Source organism: Moschus berezovskii, chromosome X (assembly GCF_049115385.1).
Source record: "Moschus berezovskii isolate FMDL1 chromosome X, NW_MosBer_1.0, whole genome shotgun sequence".
NCBI classification, from domain to species: domain Eukaryota; kingdom Metazoa; phylum Chordata; class Mammalia; order Artiodactyla; family Moschidae; genus Moschus; species Moschus berezovskii.
The window spans coordinates 5,699,113-5,718,964 of record NC_142488.1 but is presented as its reverse complement, the minus strand read 5'-3'; the positions used below and the strand labels follow the sequence as shown (position 1 = coordinate 5,718,964).

The following is a 19,852-nucleotide window of genomic DNA, read 5'->3' as shown; positions in this document are numbered from 1 at the left end:
CCCTGGGTTCTGGGCTCAGCGCCCCCGGACATACCCCACTTCACACGCCAGCTACCAGTGGAGGCATCCGGGCCACTCACACTTCTCCTCAGCCGAACACAAGCCTGGGCACCACACAGAGCCCCCTACCTCGGCAGTTGTAATTCACTACAATGATTCAGAACTCGGGAAGACGTTGTGCTTGCCTTCACTGGTTTACCTTAAGAATGCAACTCATCCAAACTCCCGTGGCAGCCCCGTGGCTAAGACTCGGGACTCCCAATGCAGGGGCCTGGGTTCGATCCCTGGTCAGGGAACAAGATCCCACATCACCATCATTAGGAGTCTGCATGCCATAGCCAAAGAGCAAAGCTTCTGCCTGCCACAGCCCAGGCTGCAGCCAAATACATGTATAAATACAGCCCAGGAACCCTGCAGCAGAAGAGCTGTGTGGGGTAAGGGGTGGGTGGCTGGGCTGCTGCAGCGCTCAGGCCCACTTGGGTGCGCCAGCCTCCAGCCCCTGCCTGTCTTCAGCGGTGCCAAGGGCCTCCTTGTTTTTAAGGGTCTTTGTGCTGGCTCCATTGCTGGTGGTTAATTCGCTGGGTGTTGGTAAATAAATGCATCTTTCACTGGCCCTGGACATGAGGGGGTGGGCTGCAAGTGGCAGCCCTCCAGTCATGGCTTGAGGTGGGGCACAGCCAGGAGCCCATCAACAACCCCCCCCACCCCCACCCCGCATGGTGAGTCCATCTGGGGACCAGATACACAGGTGTGCTTGAAAGGGGATTATTATGAATGACGTGGAAAATGCGCTCACTGCCCAGGACGTGTCAAGGGTTTTAGGAGCTCTGTGCGGGAAAGTTAAAGTAGGGCTTCCCTGGTGGCTCAGACAGTAAAGAATCTGCCTGCAATGCAGGAGACCTGGGTTCCAGCCCTGGTTCGGAAAGATTCCCCTGGAGAAGGCCCTGGCTACCCACTCTGGTATTCTGGCCTGGAGAATCCCATGGACAGAGGAGCCTGGTGGATACCAGGGGCAAAGACCAATTTTTTATTTTTATTTTTTATTACATTGCAGCCATAAGCATCACTGAGTGTCAGTGAGGGACAGAGAGTCACATACACAGTGATTTCAGCTCAGCAGTGGACGCAACCCAGCTGCTAAGCCGCGAGAGTTGGAACTGAAGCCGCAGGGCTGGCGCGGCAGGGGCTGGGGGCCGTAGGGTTCTGCTTCTTATGTCAGGATGTGTGCATGTCTGCGGGCTCAGTGTCCCGCTACAGGTTCCACACAGATGGGTTCTTTTCCCTAAGAACTGTACTACCCCCCACACTTAATGTTGACCCCTTCAGGTGATAAAGCGGCTTCTAGAAGGGCCACCTCCTGTATGCACTGCAGGTTGCTGTTGCTCAACCTGGCACAGCAAGGCACCCCCCCCCCCAACCCTTGGGCAGACTGGTCCCTCCGGGGAGGCTCCCAGTAGGAGCACTGTCTTCCAGCCCATCCTGGCAGCTGAGAGGACAAGATGCTGGTTCTCCTCCTGAATCGTGTGGCCGCGGGAGTTCACAGAGGAGGCCGGTGCCTGCCTGCCTCCGCCTCCAGGCAGCCCTTCCTTCGCCAGGCACCCTGTTAACGGAAACACGGTGTCTCCAGGTTTGCGACTGTGTGCGCAAGCAGCGTTTAGGAGGAGACCACGTTGCTGCTTTGCGTGAGGACAGTTGCAGCAAAAGCGTGGGCGGGGGAGGGGAGGGGGAGGCGGGGGCAGGGGTTGGGCTCCAGCCTGCAGGACAGGAGTTTCCCTTGGTGAGGCGGCGGACCGGAGCTCGAACGGCCCTGTTGCCAGCCCTGTTGGTTTCAGATGCGTCAAAGGAGGGTGAGCAAGCGCGTGGCCTGGGCCTAATCCAGCTCTTCCGGTGTCCTCCGCCAGTTCCCCTCGTTCCATACCCATGTCTTTTCAAGCAGGTGTTTGTCTTGCAGAGTGAAACCTCTCTTGCCCCGTTTCCTATGCAAATAACAGCTCATGCATTTTGGTTTTCCCCTGGCGATGTGCTTCTTGTGGTAAGAAGGCCCGTGTTGACACGTTCCTGCTTGTGCCCCAGCCTGCAGCCCAATCATTCCATACTTGACTTTGTCTCCGGAGTGCAGGGGCTTCCCAGGTGGCTCGGTGGTAAGGAGTCTGCCTCTCAGTGCAGGAGACGTAAGAGATGCCAGGTTTGATCCCTGGGTTGGGAAGATCCCCTGGAGGAGGGCATGGCAACCCACTCCAGTGTTCTTGCCTAGGAAATCCCATGGACAGAGGGGCCTGGCGGGCTCCAGTCCGTGGGGTCGGAGAGTTGGACACGACCGCGCGACTTCGCACCTGAATGCAGGGAGCGGGTGCGGAGAGGCCCGTGGAGACGCGACAGAACTCTCAGGTGGCGTCCTGCTGCTCTGTCTGGCGCAGCGCAGGCGCCAGCGCGCGGGGGTGGCGAGCCTCCCTGTTCACGGGCGCCTCACGCGATAATGTATTAAGTCCCTGCAGAGTCACGGTGCCGGCGCGGAGTTACGACGGTGTGCGCGTCACCGCATGGCGTCACCGCTGCAGCGGTACTAATAGGGAAGCCGTAAAGCACAGCTGTATAAAAGGGGCAGTCACGTTCCAACGCTGGTTACAGCCTCGCTAGGAGGGAGTGCCGCACAGGGCTGGCACTCATCGTCTTTGCTGAAACTGCTTCCTCCCAACTTGTCCGGGTATCATTCTTCTGTGCTTAAAATATGGAGACATACCAGGTCCCGGTGGCGTGTCCTGGCACCTTTTCCTGTACACTCTTAGGTTCTGCGTCGGGGGTGTGTAATTAAACAGACAGAAGACATTAGCAAGAGAAAATACAGATTTCTCTCTGCATAAGAAGAAGGCACTGCACAGGAAATATGATTCAAGGAGGCATTTAGAAGCTGGGGTTTATATACCGTCTTAATACGGGTTGGGGAGAAAGAGGGGCAATTCCCGGAGAACAAGTATCTTTCAGGAACATAAATGGGCTCTCAGGAGAACAGATGGGAGGTACAGTCGTTGTATGGTGACGTCTGTTTGGGTGATTTCTTACCCAGGTGCTGGCCTGTGCAGACTTCCGTTTAGTCATAAAAGTCAGCGTTCCTGGGTTGTGAAAATCCTAAGGACAGGCTTTATGGCAGGAGAATTTCTTTTTCTTATATATATGTATTTTATTGAGTTATAGTTGTGTTGGAGAAGGAAATGGCAACCCACTCCAGGACTCTTGCCTGGAGAATCCCATGGATAGAGGAGCCTGGCAGGCTACAGTCCATAGGGTCGCAAGAGTCGGACACGACTTAGTGACTAAATCAAATCAATCATAGTTGACTTACAGTGTTTGGGTGCACAGTGAGGTGATTCAGTTATCCATGTATATTATTTTTGAGGTTATTTTCCATTGCAGGTTATTATAAGACATTGACTATAGCTCCCTGTGCCATACAACCTCTGTGGCCTGTTGCATGTGTATTTTTTTTTTTTTTAATTAGAAATCTAGCCCTTTATTCATACTAAGTCAAAGGAATGCCATCGAAATGTCAAATATTTTAGTTAGGCCAAAATTCCCAAGTTTTCTACAATATATATTGTATTTATACACTAGTATATTGTATTGATTGTATTATAACACTACTTATACATGTGTATACCAAAGCTTTTCTTCCACACTTGATAAAGACTTGAGAAAGAACATCAGGAAAAAAAAAAAGAGAGATGGAGAAATTGGAAAACATAAAGTAAATGAAATAGTACTGAATGTGAGACAGAAAAAGTGAAACAAACTGGGTAAAAGTATAAGATCGTCACATAGTCCAGTCGTTTTCAGACGTGCCAGCTCACCGGGAACATCTGGAGCTTTGGAGAAAAGCACGCAATACCTGGGCATTTGTATTTTTCAAAAAATTCCACTTCAATTCTGACAGCCATATGGATTTTAAAAACCGATTATAGGTTTTTTTGTTAAATGGTTTTTTGTGATGCAGTTTTGGCGATAACAGAATTGTATTATTTCCCTGTTGACCGATGATGAGACGGTGGTATTAAGTGAGTAATAGTTGCTGCTGCTACAACTTCAGTCGTGGCCAACTCTGCGACCCCATAGACGGCAGCCCACCAGGCTCCCCTGTTCCTGGGATTCTCCAGGCAAGAACACTGGAGTGGGTTGCCATTGCCTTTTCCAATGCATGAAAGTGAAAAGTGAAAGGGAAGTCACTCAGTCGTGTCCAACTCTTAAGGACCCCATGAACTGCAGCCCACCAGGCTCCTCCGTCCATGGGAGTTTCCAGGCAAGAGTACTGGAGTGGGGTGCCATTGCCTTCTCCAGAGTAATAGTCATGTAATCGCAATAGTGAAAGATGTTTATCAGTTTTCACAGTCCATAGCCAAACAAAAAAAAAAGATTGTTAAAGTTGAAAGCCGTCATGGGAACATGATTGACCTAACAGCATAAAATAATTACATACAATCTGGGGGGCCAGGCAGAGTGATGTGGAAAGTGGGGGTGGATACGTGCACTCAAGAAGCCCCTCAAGTGTAGGCAGTCAGCGCCTTTGACACTTCCAAGTGCCCCTTCAACTCCATGGAATGGGACAAGCACAACTTATGGACCTGTTTGCATCTGCCCAGCAAGTCTGTATTTTGGTTGGAATGTACCTCAGTTGGTAAAGAATCCGTCTGCAATGCAGGAGACCCAGGTTCGATTCCGGGGTCAGAAAAATCTGCTGGACAAGGGCTCGGCTACCCACTCCAGATTCCCTGGTGGCTCAGCTGGTAAAGAGTCTGCCTGCGATGCAGGAGACTTGGGTTCAATCCCTGGGTTGGGAAGATGCCCTGGAGAAGGGAAAGGCTACCCACTCCAGGATTCTGGCCTGGAGAATCCCATGGACTGTATAGTCTATGAGGTCGCAGAGTCTTACATGACCGAGCGACTTTTCACTTGGTGCATTTAATTCATTTACACTTAAGGTGATTTCACTTTTCACTTGGTGCATTTAATTCGTTTACACTTAAGGTAATTATCGAAATACATGATCCTGTTACCATTTTCTTAATTGTGTAGAGTTTATTTTCTGTACGTCTTCTCTGCTACGCAGGAAACACAAGAGAAGGAAGGGCCCTACTGTTTTTTTTTAAATCTTTTGTGCTCGTGACATGGGGTATGGGATCTTAGTTCCCCCACCAGCGATGGCACCTATGCTCCGAGCATCAGTGCCACTTGGTAAAGCCCCTTTAAATGGTAAAAAGTCTGCCTGCAATGCAGGAGACCCAGGTATGATCCCTCTGTTGGGAAGATCCCCTGGAGGAGGAAATGGTAACCCACTCCAGTATTCTTGCCTGGAGAATCCCATGGACGGGTACAGTCTGTGGGTTGCACAGAGTTGGACACAACTGCACAAGTCACACCAACCCAGGGAGCCTTTGCTTTGAGGAATATAAGCAGGGTTTAGAAAAAAGCCTCTTCCCACTGCTGTTGATTCTCAGATGTCTTCAGCTCAGAAGAATCCTTGGGCCCCTGTAGTGTGTTCTGGGCCCCCTTTACCCCCGAGGGAGTCCCTACTTTTCTTTTTTTCCCCCCTCCAACCCCTCCTTGTCAGCTTCCTGCTTCCTCTCCCCTGACATTCAGCGTCTGGCTGGTCAGCAGGAAGGCCTCTGCTCAGTGAGCTCTGCATTTCTGAAGATCCTCAAGTCCTCCTCCATCCTGAGAGGTCTCACCTCCTCCATGGCTTCCGGGAGTGCTGCCTTCCAGGAGCCCTTGCTCTGGCTCCGCCTCTGGCCAGCTGGTCCCGGGCCGGCCCCAAGGTCCTCCGGGGCTGTGTGATGCCCGCCTTGGATCCCACCTGCTCTGTCCCTTGGTCTGTGGGCACTGGCACATCCCAGGCCCTCCTCAGCTGGGTGACTCCAGTGACCTGAATGGTAGGCCCTTGTCCCCTCACATCTCCCCCAGACCCTCTGCACCACCTCCCCCTGCCGGCAGCCCTGCGGAGATCAAAGGCCATGGTCCTTGGTCCTCCGGATTACAGGGTGACTTAGGTGGCCAGGCCTGGGCACTCCCAGTTGCCACGAAGACACGGACACGAAGACACGGAAGAAGGGACTTCCCTGGCGGTCCAGTGGTCCAGAACTTTGCCTTCCGGTGTGTGGGTTTGATGCCTGGTTGGGGAACTACGATTCCCACCTTCCTGAAGGCCCCGAAATGAAAACATAGACAGTCTAGAAGCAGTGTTTACCAGACCTTCAAAATGGTCCATGTGAAAAAAAACATCTTCAAGAAATGGGCCACCTACAGTCCCTAGGCCTAGAATGCACAGCGAACAATGCTGTGTAATTACACTATTTAAAGCCATAATGACCCGCTCTCAGCTGTCCGAGATGGAACAATGGGGGAGAGAGAACTCTTCCTGGACAGGAGATATGACGTATACCTCCTATTCACACTTCTCACGTCACCTGGATGGGTGTTCATCTCCATTTTCACATCCAGTATAGTCCTGTGTGTGTGTGTGTGTGTTAGCCTGACTCTTGGGAACCCGTGATGGACTATAGCCCGCCAGGCTCCTCTGTACATGGGATTCTCCAGGCAAGAATACTGGAGTGGGTTGCCCTGCCCTTCTCCAGAGGATCTTCCCAACCCAGGGATCGAACCCGTGTCTCTTGCATTGCCAGGCGGGTTCTTTAACCACTGAGCCCCTCAAGTGTCGCCAGTCGTCGCATTTGATATATTTCAAGCCCCCTTGACCTCCACCGGATGGAACAAGGAAATCCGACGGCAGCCCCGTCTCCCTTTGGGATCACAGGGAGCATTCACCTGACCGGCGCCCTTGGCTGTGTCTGTCTGTGATGTTCTGTTCGGTTGTGTTCAGCGTGACTCCTCGTAAATGGATCTCAAAGCAATTAAGCTGCGTCTGGTTCTGTGGATCCATACGCAGAGACACACATGTCGGCAAGATGTCAGTTGGTGCAGGGATGTGCCAGAAGCCAGTTTTTGTTCCCACAGTGGGAAATGTCACCCGAGGGGCTCCTGTATACCTTGCTCCTGTAGTGCGGTTGCAGCAGCATGACTGCTGAGCAGCTTTCTCTGTTCTTTTGCGTGTCTTGTACACATGGCTGTGAAATTTCCCCACATCGGCCGTTTCACAGGACGGTAGTTCTCATGAGGCCATCCGGACAGCGCGTTCATGTAACCCAGCCGTCTTAAGCCAGCATCACAGAATGAAAATCTGACGGACTTCAGATCGTTACGAGGATGGGTTGTATCTTGGAATCCTGATAAAGTAACTAAATGGCCGTGCCTGCAAATCCATGTATTAGACACACACGATTCTGCTGGTCTGTGGGAGCAGTCGGGCTTTCCAGGTGGGCCTAGTGGTGAAGGACCCACCTGCCAATGCAGGAGACATGGGTTCGATCCCTGGGTTGGGAAGATCCCCTGGAGGAGGAAATGGCAACCCACTCCAGTATTCTGGCCTAGAGAATCCCACGGACAGAGGAGCCTGGCGGGCTACTGTCCAAGGGGTTGCAAAGAGTCAGACACGACTGAGCGTGCAGGAACACACGTTTCCTTGCGTGTGTATCACTTCCCGTGGTAACCGCCAGGCTCTCTGTACACGCCGTCTGCAGGCAGAGTGGGAACATCCCCTCCCCGGGTGCGTCCTGCGATAACCGCTTTTGCAGCTGAAGCCGGCTGGAGAAGCGCCGTTCAAAGGCAGCAGAGGCAGGCGTGGGTCGGCTCCGCTGGCGCTGGCGGAGCTGCGGCACCCGGGAAGCGGCTGCTTCCTCCGCGCAGACCGCAGGCTGCTGCCGTCTGAGCCGTCCCCAGGCGCTTTCTCTAAGAAGGTGCTCGGTGGGGTTTGACGCACAGCTCACCCCGGGGGCGTGTGGTCAGTGTGCTGGAGTGGCCGGAGAGCAGGAGCACAGACTGGAGGTGTGTGGGGGCTGCAGCAGCAGACACGTGTGCCCCCTGGTCCTGGGGCCGGGGTCCAGCACAGGGGAGCTCGTCAGGGCATCCTGCTCGCTCCTGTGTCCTCATGGGGGCGGTCCTTTGCGGGTGAGGAGAGCGGAGCGGACAGAACGACTTCCCCCGTATTCTTCTTCGAGGGACCCCCACCCTCTCTGATGAGGCCCCCTCCGGACTCAGTCACCTGAAAGGCCTTCCAGGGACCCCGTCTCCAAGTCCACTGGGTGAAGGGCTTTAGCGCTGCACCTCGCAGAACGCAGTTCAGCCCGTTGCATGAATTCAGACGCCTTAGCCACCTATGGGGTGATCGTCAAGGCTGATGGCGGTGCCTTGGGTCAGCGCTCTGGCTCCCCAGTACCCCGCAAAAGGCCGAGGGAGCCACCTCCGCTCACACCCAGCCCTCGCCGCTCACACCCAGCCCACCTCCTCTGACGCTCACACACCTCTGCTCACAGCCAGCCCCTCCTCTCATACTCAGCCTCCTCTGCTCACAGGCAGCCCAGTCCTGCTCGCCCAGGACTCAGGCCAGCCCCTCTTGTCTCTGCCCTCCCCAGTGCCCTCAAACCCAGGCTGTCAGGAAGCAGGCTCTCCTTCCCTCCGCGGTAACGGTGACCCCAGCGCCCTCCTTGTCAGAAAGCCTGGACTCCCCTTCGCCTCAACAGGGGCTGCGTCGTCCATCAGACTCCACGTCACCTCTGCAGGATTTCCCTGATCCCATACACCCTGTCCCTTCTGTCCACCACTGTCACACAGATTCTGTTTCGTGGCTCTTCACTGCGAGCGAGTGGACCGTCTTAGTTCTGACAATGCTCGTCTTTCAGGGACCTCCTGACTCCCTGATGGGTCAGACGAGCAGCCGGGTGAAGCTCGTGGACGTGGGCCATCCCACAGAGCCCCCCGCTGAGTCTGAGCATCTCTGCAGGAGCAGGGTCGCCACCTCCGGGTGCTGAGCCCCTGAAACGCTTCGCTTCACCGTCCCAGTCGTTCGTTCATTGCAAATGTCATCCCTTCTAAATTAAACCCCTCCAGCTACAGTTTAATTAAGCTCATCTGTTCTCCTGGAGATTAAATCCAGATATATTTGAGCCCTCTGCTTGGTGAGGCGAAAAGAACACTGGATTCTGGACACCCGGGCACCATCCCTAAACACTGTGACCTGTCTGCTGCTGTGACCTTCAGCTCACCTCTGAGCCTCGGTTGGCGCGGGTCCCTCACCGGGGATGGCGACAGGAGAGTGCTGGCTGGCCTACGTCCTCCCGTGTAACGCTCTGCGGCCCCTGTGTGGCTCTGAGTCCCGAACGGGGCCCTTCAGCCACCGCCCCAGATGTAGCAGGTGCTGCTCAGGTGCCCGCTGTCTGCCTGGCACTGTAGAGGGCGGGCTACCTTTCCCACAGACCCGCCCGGTTACAGCCACGCACGTGCTGTGAGAAGAGTGTTCCTGACCAGCCACTGCCTAAGAGTCTTGGAAGTGTGTCCCGGGGTGCCCGCTGTGGGTGCCGAGCTCCTCAGTGTCTTGAAACTGTGTCCCAGGGTGCCCACTCTGGGTGCCGAGCTCCAGATGTCACCCCCGTAGGTTAAAGTTTCGTATCTCTCGTGGTCCGTGCGCAGGTTGGAAAAGACATTCCAGACGTAGAATATTTCAGAGTCGAGTTTGTTAGAGTGGAAGACGCTGTCGGAACAGCAGCTCACAGGAGAGCTGATGCTCTCGTGGGTTAGTGGTTGATTTTTGCAGCCTCAGGACAAAGACGATTCCTGCTGGGGGGTGGTATTAGGTGACTGGTTATTAGGGCGTTATAGGGTGCATGTTTTGTCCAGTACGGAGTCGGGGAACGACCGATGTAGGTCAGGGAGCCTCATGCCAACACTTGCTGTGGAGCTTGGTCTATTCCGGATGACCCGGGTACACGCAGGGCTCCACACCCGTGGCCTCGGTACAGGGCTGCCCAGTCCCGACAGGATGTCAGGGCGGGGGCTGAGGTGCGGGGTTGGGGGGGAGAGCGTTCTGCACCCCCAGCCCCTCCACCTGCTTCAGCCCCTCACCACCCTCGCCTTAGTGACTGGGAGCATCTCTCTGCAGAGACCAATGTGCATGTCCACCAAGGTCACCTTTTCCAAGTAGGTGTGACTGAGTTTTAGGTCAGGTGCAACCCATCAAGGCAGAGTTGGCAGGGCTGGGCAGGTCACTGAGGGAGCTGTGAAGTGACGGAAAGGAAGGAGGGAAGTGAAGGTCAGCACCTGCTAGCTGGCATGGTGGCTGGAAACCGCTGGCAGGCACTGGGGGCCCTGCCAGGAGAGTACGCGCGTGTGTGCTCAGTCGTGCACATGTTGTCCTGCTGTTGGTGTAAGGTGTGAGTTGTATTGCTTTGGCTGGTGTCTTTCAGTGGTTTGGTGACCCTTAAGCAAAGGTCAGTCTTCATTCCAATCCCAAAGAAAGGGAATGCCAAAGAATGCTCAAACTACCACACAATTGTACTCATCTCACACGCTAGTAAAGTCATGCTCAAAATTCTCCAAACTAGGCTTTAGCAATATGTGAATCGTGAACTTCCAGATGTTCAAGCAGGTTTTAGAAAAGGCAGAGGCACCAGAAATCAAATTGCCAACATCCGCTGGATCATGGAGAAAGCAAGAGAGTTCCATAAAAACATCTATTTCTGCTTCATTGACTATGCCAAAGCCTTTGACTGTGTGGATCACAATAAACTGTGGAACATTCTGAAAGAGATGGGAATACCAGACCACCTGACCTGCCTCTTGAGAAACCTGTATGCAGGTCAGGAAGCAACAGTCAGAACTGGACATGGAACAACAGACTGGTTCCAAATAGGAAAAGGAGTGCGTCAAGGTTGTATATTGTCACCTTGCTTATTTAACTTATATGCAGAGTACATCATGAGGAACACTGGGCTGGAAGAAGCACCAGCTGGAATCAAGATTGCTGGGAGAAATATCAATAACCTCAGATATGCAGATGACACCACCCTTATGGCAGAAAGTGAAGAGGAACTCAAAGGCCTCTTGATGAAAGTTAAAGAGGAGAGTGAAAAGGTTGGCTTGAAGCTCAACATTCAGAAAATGAAGATCATGGCATCTGGTCCCGTCACTTCATGGGAAATAGATGGGGAAACAGTGGAAACAGTGTCAGACTTTATTTTTTGGGGCTCCAAAATCACTTCGGATGCTGGTTGCAGCCATGAAATTAAAAGACGCTTACTCCTTGGAAGGAAAGTTCTGACCAGCCTAGATAGCATATTAAAAAGCAGAGACATTACTTTGCCAACCAAGGTCCGTCTAGTCAAGGCAATGGTTTTTCCCGTGGTCATGTATGGATGTGAGAGTTGGACTGTGAAGAAAGCTGATCGCCGAAGAATTGATGCTTTTGAACTGTGGTGCTGGAGAAGACTCTTGAGAGTCCCTTGGACTGCAAGGAGCTCCAACCAGTCCATTCTAAAGGAGATCAATCCTGGGTGTTCATTGGAAGGACTTATGCTAAAGCTGAAACTGCAATACTTTGGCCACCTCATGCGACGAGTTGACTCACTGGAAAAAGAGTCTGATGCTAGGAAGGATTGGGGGTAGGAGGAGACGGGGACGGCAGAGAATGAGATGGCTGGACGGCATCACCGACTCGATGGACATGAGTTTGAGTGAAGTCCGGGAGTTGGTGATGGACAGGGAGGCCTGGCGTGCTGTGATTCATGAGGTTGCAAAGAGTCGGACACGACTAAGCGACTGAACTGAACTGAACTGAACTGAAGCCCTGTGATAGCCAGGCAGACTCTTTCCGGGTAACTTTCAGAGCTCTGTTCTTTGATTTCAACACCTAGACAGGCCGTGCTGGAAACACGCATGCAGCATGCAGAGCCCTCATCCCTGGGTGCCTCTCCCTTGTGAATGGTCCTGACAAGGCTGTTCGGTCTTAGGCAGCGCTCCCTAGCCTTGTTGTCACCAGGGCCAAGTTTCATGGAAGATGGTTTTTCCTTACCCTGGAGCAGGGGGCTGGTTTGGAGACGACTCAAGCGCATTTTCCATTTACTGTGCGTGTGATTTCTATGATCATGACATCAGCTCTGCCTCAGAACATCAGGCATGAGATCCCGGAGGCTGGGTGCCCCCGGTCTCAGGAAAGAAAGACGCAGAGAGTAGTGAGCACATAAAAGCTGTCTGAGGCATTTTGACCGCTGCTTCACAATCCAGTCGTCATGCTGGTTCGCAGTCTCGCTATTTCTAAGAAGGTGAGGGAAGCCTACGATTCCAGGTGCCATCAAACGCCCAAGAAGCCAGTTCTGCCCCCGTGCAGGCGGCACCGGGGTGAGTGGGTCCCCGGAGCGGTGCTGCTGCTGGCTCTCGGCAGGACTGGGGCTGTGTGTTTTCGTCCTGCGGCTGACTGCTCTGTTGGGCTTGAGTAAGGGCTAGGCCTGGCCTGAGATGCTGGGGGGTCCCGATTCCCCTAAACCACACACCCCACTACGCACCCTCTGCCGTGTTTCCTGCCACAGTCTACTCATACATCGTCCAGTGGACTGGCCACTTCCGTGACTCACTGCACACAGTGAGGCCAGACAGGGCTGAAACGTCAGGGTTTGGAGATGAGACAGGTTGACTGCAGGGCCAGTGAGGAGACGGGTGGCTCACCCTCCCCCGTCACAAAACCCCCAACTCCCTGAAGGGTTTCAGCAAAGCATTTTAAAGGCAGCAGAAGGGGGGCATGGTTGGTTGTGACCAAGTTCTGGGTGCAGGAATCCTAGGTTCTTATAACAACATTATAAGACAGCTTTTTACCTCTGTAAGAATGGAAAAGCGTCAGCCCTTTAAACGTCAGAGCCTTCAGAATGGCCTTCCTGTGTATTTCAGGCTAGGGGCTTCCTTGGTGGAGCTAGTGGTAAAGACTCCGCCCACCAATGCAGCAGACTCGAGGTTTGATCCCTGGGTTAGAAAGGTCCCCTGGAGGAGGAAATGGCAACCCACTCCAGTATGCTTGCCTGGAGAATCCCACGGACAGAGGACCCTGGTGGACTACAGTCCATGGGGTGGCAGAGAGTCAGACAGGAGTGAGTCAGTGAACAGGAACAATATTTCAGGCTCTCAGCAACGTTCTTAACGCGGTAGAAGAAAAGGTTAAAGCGAAAGACACATCTAATGTGGAGTCAGATTTCTTCTTCCCTGTTGCAGTTCCCTTTTAAAGACTTCAAATTCTCTTTCGCCGTTTCTGTACTTCTCAAATTCTTGTTGCGGATGTCAACAAGAGTCCGCCTGGCGGCCGAGGAAAGTGTTTTCTCAGAGCCGTGAAGTGAGGAGGCTGGGTGAGAGGCCCGGGAGGAAGGGATTTGAGGAGCTCCCGGCACAGTGTCTGCAGTCAGGGTTCTGCTCTCCCTTGGACTGGATTTACAGCACAGGCTTGGTGCAGCGCTCAGGCGTCCGCCTGCCGGCGCAGGAGATGTGGGCTCGACCTTGAGTGAGGAAGATCCCCTGGAGGAGGGCACGGCAGCCCTCTCGTGTTCTGGCCTGGAGAATGCCATGGACAGAGGAGCCCCACGGACTACAGACCATGCGGTCGCAAAGAATTGGAGACGACCGCGCGCACGCGCGCACACACACACACCACAGAGGACGATTGCTTTTGCCCCTTGAGGACAGTCAGCATCCCCAGTGGATGGGTGCACGGGCCCCAGCCTGCCTGCGCGGCTTCTCCCTGAGTCATTTCGAGGACGCGGCCGGACCCACTCCCGCTGGCCCTCTTGCTAACAAGCCCCATGGGTCCCCCGCCCCCGTGGACACTGGGACTGGCCTCCCTGACCCCCACCACCCTTTCCTCTGCAGCCCGCATGCTGAGCAGCGTGGTTCATGTCTCCTTGGTAATCGCCGCGGTTCCTTCCAGAATTAGGCGGGGGCAAATAGTGCACTGAAAAGAGACGCCAATAAACACGCCTCCAGAAAGCGCGAAACCTGCGGAAGCAGGGTGTCAGCCATGCTTCCCGTATCGGTGCCTTAAAGACCCGCACATTTTTCCCGTGTCAGCCCGCCGTGCGCTGCTGCGGCGCCAAGGGCGCGCGGACACCGCCCTGCGTTCGCTGCATCGCCTTCGCGGGCTTGTGGACGGGCTGTCAGCTGTGAAGGCACTGCCCCCTCTTCTCGGAACAGGACAGTGTCCTGGGCGCCTGCCTTGCTCTGTGCCCCCGTTCCCGAGCCTCCGCTCTCCTACTCCCGCCCGCATGCTCCTGGAAGCAGCCTCTCTCAAATGGTCTAAGCTGTTTTCATAACTCGAGCCAGACGCCGTGAGGCTAAGGAATCAGCTAAAATCTCTTCCTCGGCCCCTCCGAAAGGCCCCAGGGGGCCCGCAGCGCGCTTCAGAACCCTCGGGGTCTCAGAAACAAAACGCCAGGTGACATTTCAGTGCCTTTGCAGGTCCGGAATAAAACCCCAGGGAGGTTGGGAATCCAGACGGGTCCTATTCTGAAAAGGCAGGAGGCAAACAGCGGCGCCAGGAAGCGCCGGCTCAGCTGCAGAGACAGCCCCGGGCGGCCTGAGCGCAGGCCCCGCTGTCCGCTGTCCGAGTGGAAGGCGTCCCCTCGCGGCCGGGGCGAGAGCCGGCGGTGCCCGGGGCCGCCCGAGGTCTGCTGGGCGGGCTGTCCTAGGCCCAGGACGTGCCGTTGGCCCCCGACTGCCGGGGGCACCCGACCACCCTATGCACTGCCTGGGGCTGACGGCTGGTCCTCGCCTCATTGGCAGATACACAGCACAGCCCGGAGGGAAGGGATGAAGGGAAGGGAAAGAAATCAAGTCTGCGAGCCTGCTGCAGAGCAGAGGCAGTGTGTGGTGTGTCTATGTGTAGATGTGTCGTGTTCTGTGTGTATTGTTTGTGTGGTATATGAGTGTATTGTGTTGCTTGTGTTGTGTATGTGTATTGTGTTGGTTGTGTTGGGTGTTGTGTGAATGGGTGTATTCTGTTGTGTGTATTGTGGGTGGTGTTTTGTGTGTGTTGTTTGTGTTGTGTGAGAGGGTGTATTCTATCCTGTGTGTGAGTTGTGTGTGTGTGTGATGAGTTTGTGTATTGCGTGTATTTGTGTTGTGTGAGTGGGTGTATTCTTTTGTGGGTGTGGTGTGTGAGTGGGTGTATTCTGTGTTGTATGTATCGTGGGTGTGTTGTGTGCGTTGTGTGTATCGTGTGTCATGTATTGCGGGTGTGTTATGTGTATGTTGTGTGTATCATGTGTTGTGTGTACTGTGTATGTATTACAGGTGTGTTGTGTGTATTGCGAGTGTGTGTGTTCTGTGTGCTGTGACTACTGCTGGTGTGTTGTCTGTATTGTGTGTTGTGTGTACTATGTGTGCACTGTGTGTGTGCTGTGTGTACTGTGGGTGTGTGCTGTGTGTGTGCTGTGTGTACTGTGTGTGTACTGTGGGTGTGTACCGTGTGTGTCCTCTGAGTACTGAGGGTATGTTGTGTGTATTGTGTGTTGTGTGTACTGTGGGTGTGTACTGTGTGTGTTGGGTGTGTGCTGTGTGTACTGTGTGTGTACTGTGGGTGTGTACCGTGTGCTGTGAGTACTGCGGTTGTGTTGTGTGCACTCTGTGTGTACTGTGGGTGTGTACTGTGTGTTGTGTGTACTGTGGTGTGTGCTGTGTGTGTACTGTGTGTGTACTATGGGTGTGTACCATGTGTGTGCTGTGAGTACTGCGGGTGTGTTGTGTGTATTGTGTGTTGTGTGCACTCTGTGTACTGTGTGTGTGTACTGTGTGTTGTGTGTACTGTGTGTGTGTACTGTGTACTGTGGGTGTGTACTGTGTGTGTGCTGTGTGTACTGTGTGTGTACTGTGGGTGTGTACCGTGTGTGTCCTGTGAGTACTGAGGGTATGTTGTGTGTATTGTGTGTTGTGTGTACTGTGTGTGTTGGGTGTGTACTGTGTGTGTTGGGTGTGTGCTGTGTGTATGCTGTGTGTACTGTGTGTGTACTGTGGGTGTGTACCATGTGTGTGCTGTGAGTACTGCAGGTGTGTTGTGTGTATTGTGTGTTGTGTGTACTCTGTGTGTACTGTGGGTATGTAACATGTGTGTGCTGTGAGTACTGCGGATGTGTTGTGTGTGTTGTGTGTGCTGTGTGTGCTGCGGGTGTGCTACGTGTTGTGTGTACTGTGGGTGTGTACCGTGTGTGCTGTGAGTACTGCAGGTGTGTTGTGTGTATTGTGTGTTGTGTGTACTCTGTGTGTACTGTGGGTGTGCTGTGAGTGCTGCGGGTGTGTTGTGTGTATTGTGTGTTGTGTGTGTGTACTGTGGGTGTGTACTGTGTGTGTGCTGTGAGTGCTGTGGGTGTATTGTGTGTATTGTGTGTTGTGTGTATTGTGGGTGTGTACTGTGTATGTTGTGTGTACTCTGGGTGTGTACTGTGTGTTGTGTGTACTGTATATTGTGGGTGTGTACCGTGTGTGTGCTGTGAGTGCTGTGGGTGTGTTGTGTGTATTGTGTGTTGTGTGTGCTGTGTGTACTGCGGTGTACTGTGTGTTGTGTGTACTGTGTGTTGTGTGTACTGTGGGTGTGTACCGTGTGTGTGCTGTGAGTGCTGCTGGTGTGTTGTGTGTATTGTGTGTTGTGTGTGGTGTGTGTTATGTGTACTGTGGGTGTGTACTGTGTGTGTTGTGTGTACTGTGGGTGTGTGCTGTGTGTGTGCTCTGAGTGCTGCGGGTGTGTTGTGTGTGGTGTGTGTTATGTGTACTGTGTGTGTGTACTGTGTGTGTGCTGTGTGTACTGTGTGTGTGCTGTGGGTGTGCTGTGAGTGCTGCGGGTGTGTTGTGTGTGTTGTGTGTACTGTGGGTGTGTACTGTGTGTGTTGTGTGTACTGTGGGTGTGTACTGTGTGTGCTGTGTGTACTGCGGGTGTGTTGTGTGTACTGTGGGTGTGTACTGTGGGTGTGTACTGTGTGTATGTTGTGTGTACTGTGTGTATGTTGTGTGTACTGTGTGTTGTGTGTACTGTTGGTACGTACTGTGTGTGTTGTGTGTACTGTGGGTGTGTACTGTGTGTGTGCTGTGTGTACTGTGTGTGTGCTGTGAGTGCTGCGGGTGTGTTGTGTGTGTTGTGTGTACTGTGGGTATGTACTGTGTGTGTTGTGTGTACTGTGTGTTGTGTGTACTGTGGTGTGTACTGTGTGTGTTGTGTGTACTATGGATGTGTGCTGTGTGTGTGCTCTGAGTGCTGCGGGTGTGTTGTGTGTGGTGTGTGTTATGTGTACTGTGGGTGTGTACTGTGTGTGTGCTGTGTGTACTGTGTGTGTGCTGTGTGTGTGCTGTGAGTGCTGCGGGTGTGTTGTGTGTGTTGTGTGTACTGTGCGTATGTACTGTGTGTGTTGTGTGTACTGTGGGTGTGTACTGTGTGTGTGCTGTGTGTACTGCGGGTGTGTTGTGTGTTGTGTGTGTTGTGTGTGTTGTGTGTACTGTGGGTGTGTACTGTGGGTGTGTACTGTGTGTATGTTGTGTGTACTGTGTGTTGTGTGTACTGTGGGTGTGTATCGTGTGTGTTGTGTGTACTGTGGGTGTGTGCTATGTGTGCTCTGAGTGCTGCGGGTGTGTTGTGTGTGGTGTGTGTTATGTGTACTGTGGGTGTGTACTGTGTGTGCTGTGTGTACTGTGTGTGTACTGTGTGTGTGCTGTGTGTGTGCTGTGAGTGCTGCGTGTGTGTTGTGTGTACTGTGGGTATGTACTGTGTGTGTTGTGTGTACTGTGGGTGTGTACCGTGTGTGTGCTGTGTGTACTGCGGGTGTGTTGTGTGTATTGTGTGTTGTGTGTACTGTGGGTGTGTACCGTGTGTGTGCTGTGAGTGCTGCGGGTGTGTTGTGTGTATTGTGTGTTGTATGTACTGTGGGTGTGTACTGTGTGTGTTGTGTGTACTGTGGGTGTGTACTGTGTGTGTGCTGTGTGTGTGCTGTGAGTGCTGCGGGTGTGTTGTGTGTATTGTGTGTTGTGTGTGCTGTAAGTACTGCGGGTGTACTGTGTGTTGTGTGTACTGTGGGTGTGTACTGTGTGTGTGCTGTGTGTACTCTGTGTGCTGTGAGTGCTGCGGGTGTGTTGTGTGTATTGTGTGTTGTGTGTGCTGTAAGTACTGCGGGTGTACTGTGTGTTGTGTGTACTGTGGGTGTGTACTGTGTGTGTGCTGTGTGTACTGTGGGTGTGTACCGTGTGTGTGCTGTGTGTACTGCGGGTGTGCTGTGTGCTGTGTGTACTGTGTTCCAGTAAAATGAATTGGTGAGTCTAGAAACCGGTCTGCCCGCTGAGCTGTGCCAGCTCCCGGGGCTGAGAGCGATGGGCCAGCCCGCCGTCAAGTGCCAGGGCAGGCCGCGCTGGGATGGGGGGGGCGTGCCGGCCCTCTCCGTGCCCCTTACGGGTGGTGAACCGGGCAGCCCCCACCCACATCCTTCCTGGGTCCCGCAGAACTCCGGCCGTGCCCACAGCCGGACTCAGCCACCGGCCACGGGGGCCGTGCCCACCCAGGCGAGACGCGTGGGTACCGACTGGGACGACTCAACCCTCTTTGTCTTTTTTTTCCTCCCTCGCCCTGCAGTGCCTGGTGTTCGAAGACGCGCCCAACGGGGTGGAGGCGGCCCTCGCCGCGGGGATGCAGGTGGTCATGGTCCCCGACGAAAACCTGAACCCAGACCTGACCTCCAAGGCCACCCTCGTGCTGGGTTCCCTGCAGGAGTTCCAGCCCGAGCTGTTCGGCCTGCCGCCCTACGACTGAGAGGGCGCCCACCCACCCCCTACCCCGGGGGTCCCCGCCAGGAGAGGGCCGGGGAGACAGCTGGAGGGGAGCCCCGCTCCCAGACCTCCCCGGGACCGGCCTTCAGCCCCCAGGCCTTCTCGGCCCGCAGAGGGCCGGGCCCGCGCTCTCCACGGGGGCCAAAACCCTCACTTGACACGCAGAAGGCAGATCCAGCCCAGAACGCGAGATGGAAAAATCTCACTGGAATAATCGTATTTAGTGTCGGAATAATTTGGCTTCACGCCCTTTATCTTCTTTGGTGTTCTCAGCCCTGGTTGACAACTGTAAAATGTGTATGCATGTATGTATGTGCTTGTATGTATATATATGTCGGTACATAGTTATTTATACTTATAGGCATCCAGTACTGAATCACCCTTCAGTGTTCTGTCCTCTTCACGGGCAATAGCAACCGATCCAAGTGAGCTGGTCATTCTGTTTGTGATCTGAGTGGGAGATTCACCTTGGATGAGCTTTTAATAAGCGACTGTCTTTATCCGCAGACGGTGGCATTCTTCCCGTGTCCTTCAAAGCGCTCGGGACCTGTGGTCAGAGCCCGTGACCGCTGTCATGCGTTCTTTTTTGCCGGTGTGAACATCCCTGCAGCCTGCATCTCACATCGAGGTGCATACGCACGTTCCAGAACGTTTTCTACCTCAGAGAAGTCATTTCCTTTAAGATCGTTTATTTTTCTAATACGCTTTTAGATACAGATAGAATTGGATTGGACAGTGCCGTCTTGGTACCACCAAGAACCCATTTGGGGAACACTTTATCCGACATTAGGCTCTGGTGATTAACGCCTTTTAATAGATTTCCTTCAGAAACCTGGCGTGCTTCAGTCCATGGGGTCGCAAGGAGTCGGACACGACTTAGCAACTGAACAACAGACTTGCTCAGCCTTTTGCGATGGGAACATCATTGAAAATGAGAATAATATAATCTCGGGGTGTTCCTAGTGGGTGCCCCCCCCCAACAAGTGTTCTTTTACTGATTGTCCTTAAGCTGATTTTCCACTGTGTAAGGTCTTAGAAAAATGATAGAAATGTATATGACGGCGATGATTGTGATTATTTCTGGCCTTTCACCAGTTTTGCACCGTTTCAGCTAATTGATCTCAATATTTCTTGATGGCCCGTATAC

The 19,852-nt window shown here is 53.5% G+C and overlaps 1 protein-coding gene across 2 annotated transcripts in view; it reads left to right on the top strand.

The window, feature by feature from the left end:
- LOC148773210 (pseudouridine-5'-phosphatase-like) overlaps positions 1-19,622 on the top strand; it is a 69,800-nt gene extending 50,178 nt beyond the window's left edge. For both annotated transcript variants that reach the window (XM_088834124.1, XM_088834125.1), the window contains exon 4: positions 18,512-19,622. In XM_088834124.1, the coding sequence (XP_088690250.1) occupies positions 18,512-18,688 (177 nt within the window). In that variant the 3' untranslated portion in view covers positions 18,689-19,622. The remainder of the gene's footprint in view (positions 1-18,511) is intronic.
- Positions 19,623-19,852: the final 230 nt, after the last annotated feature.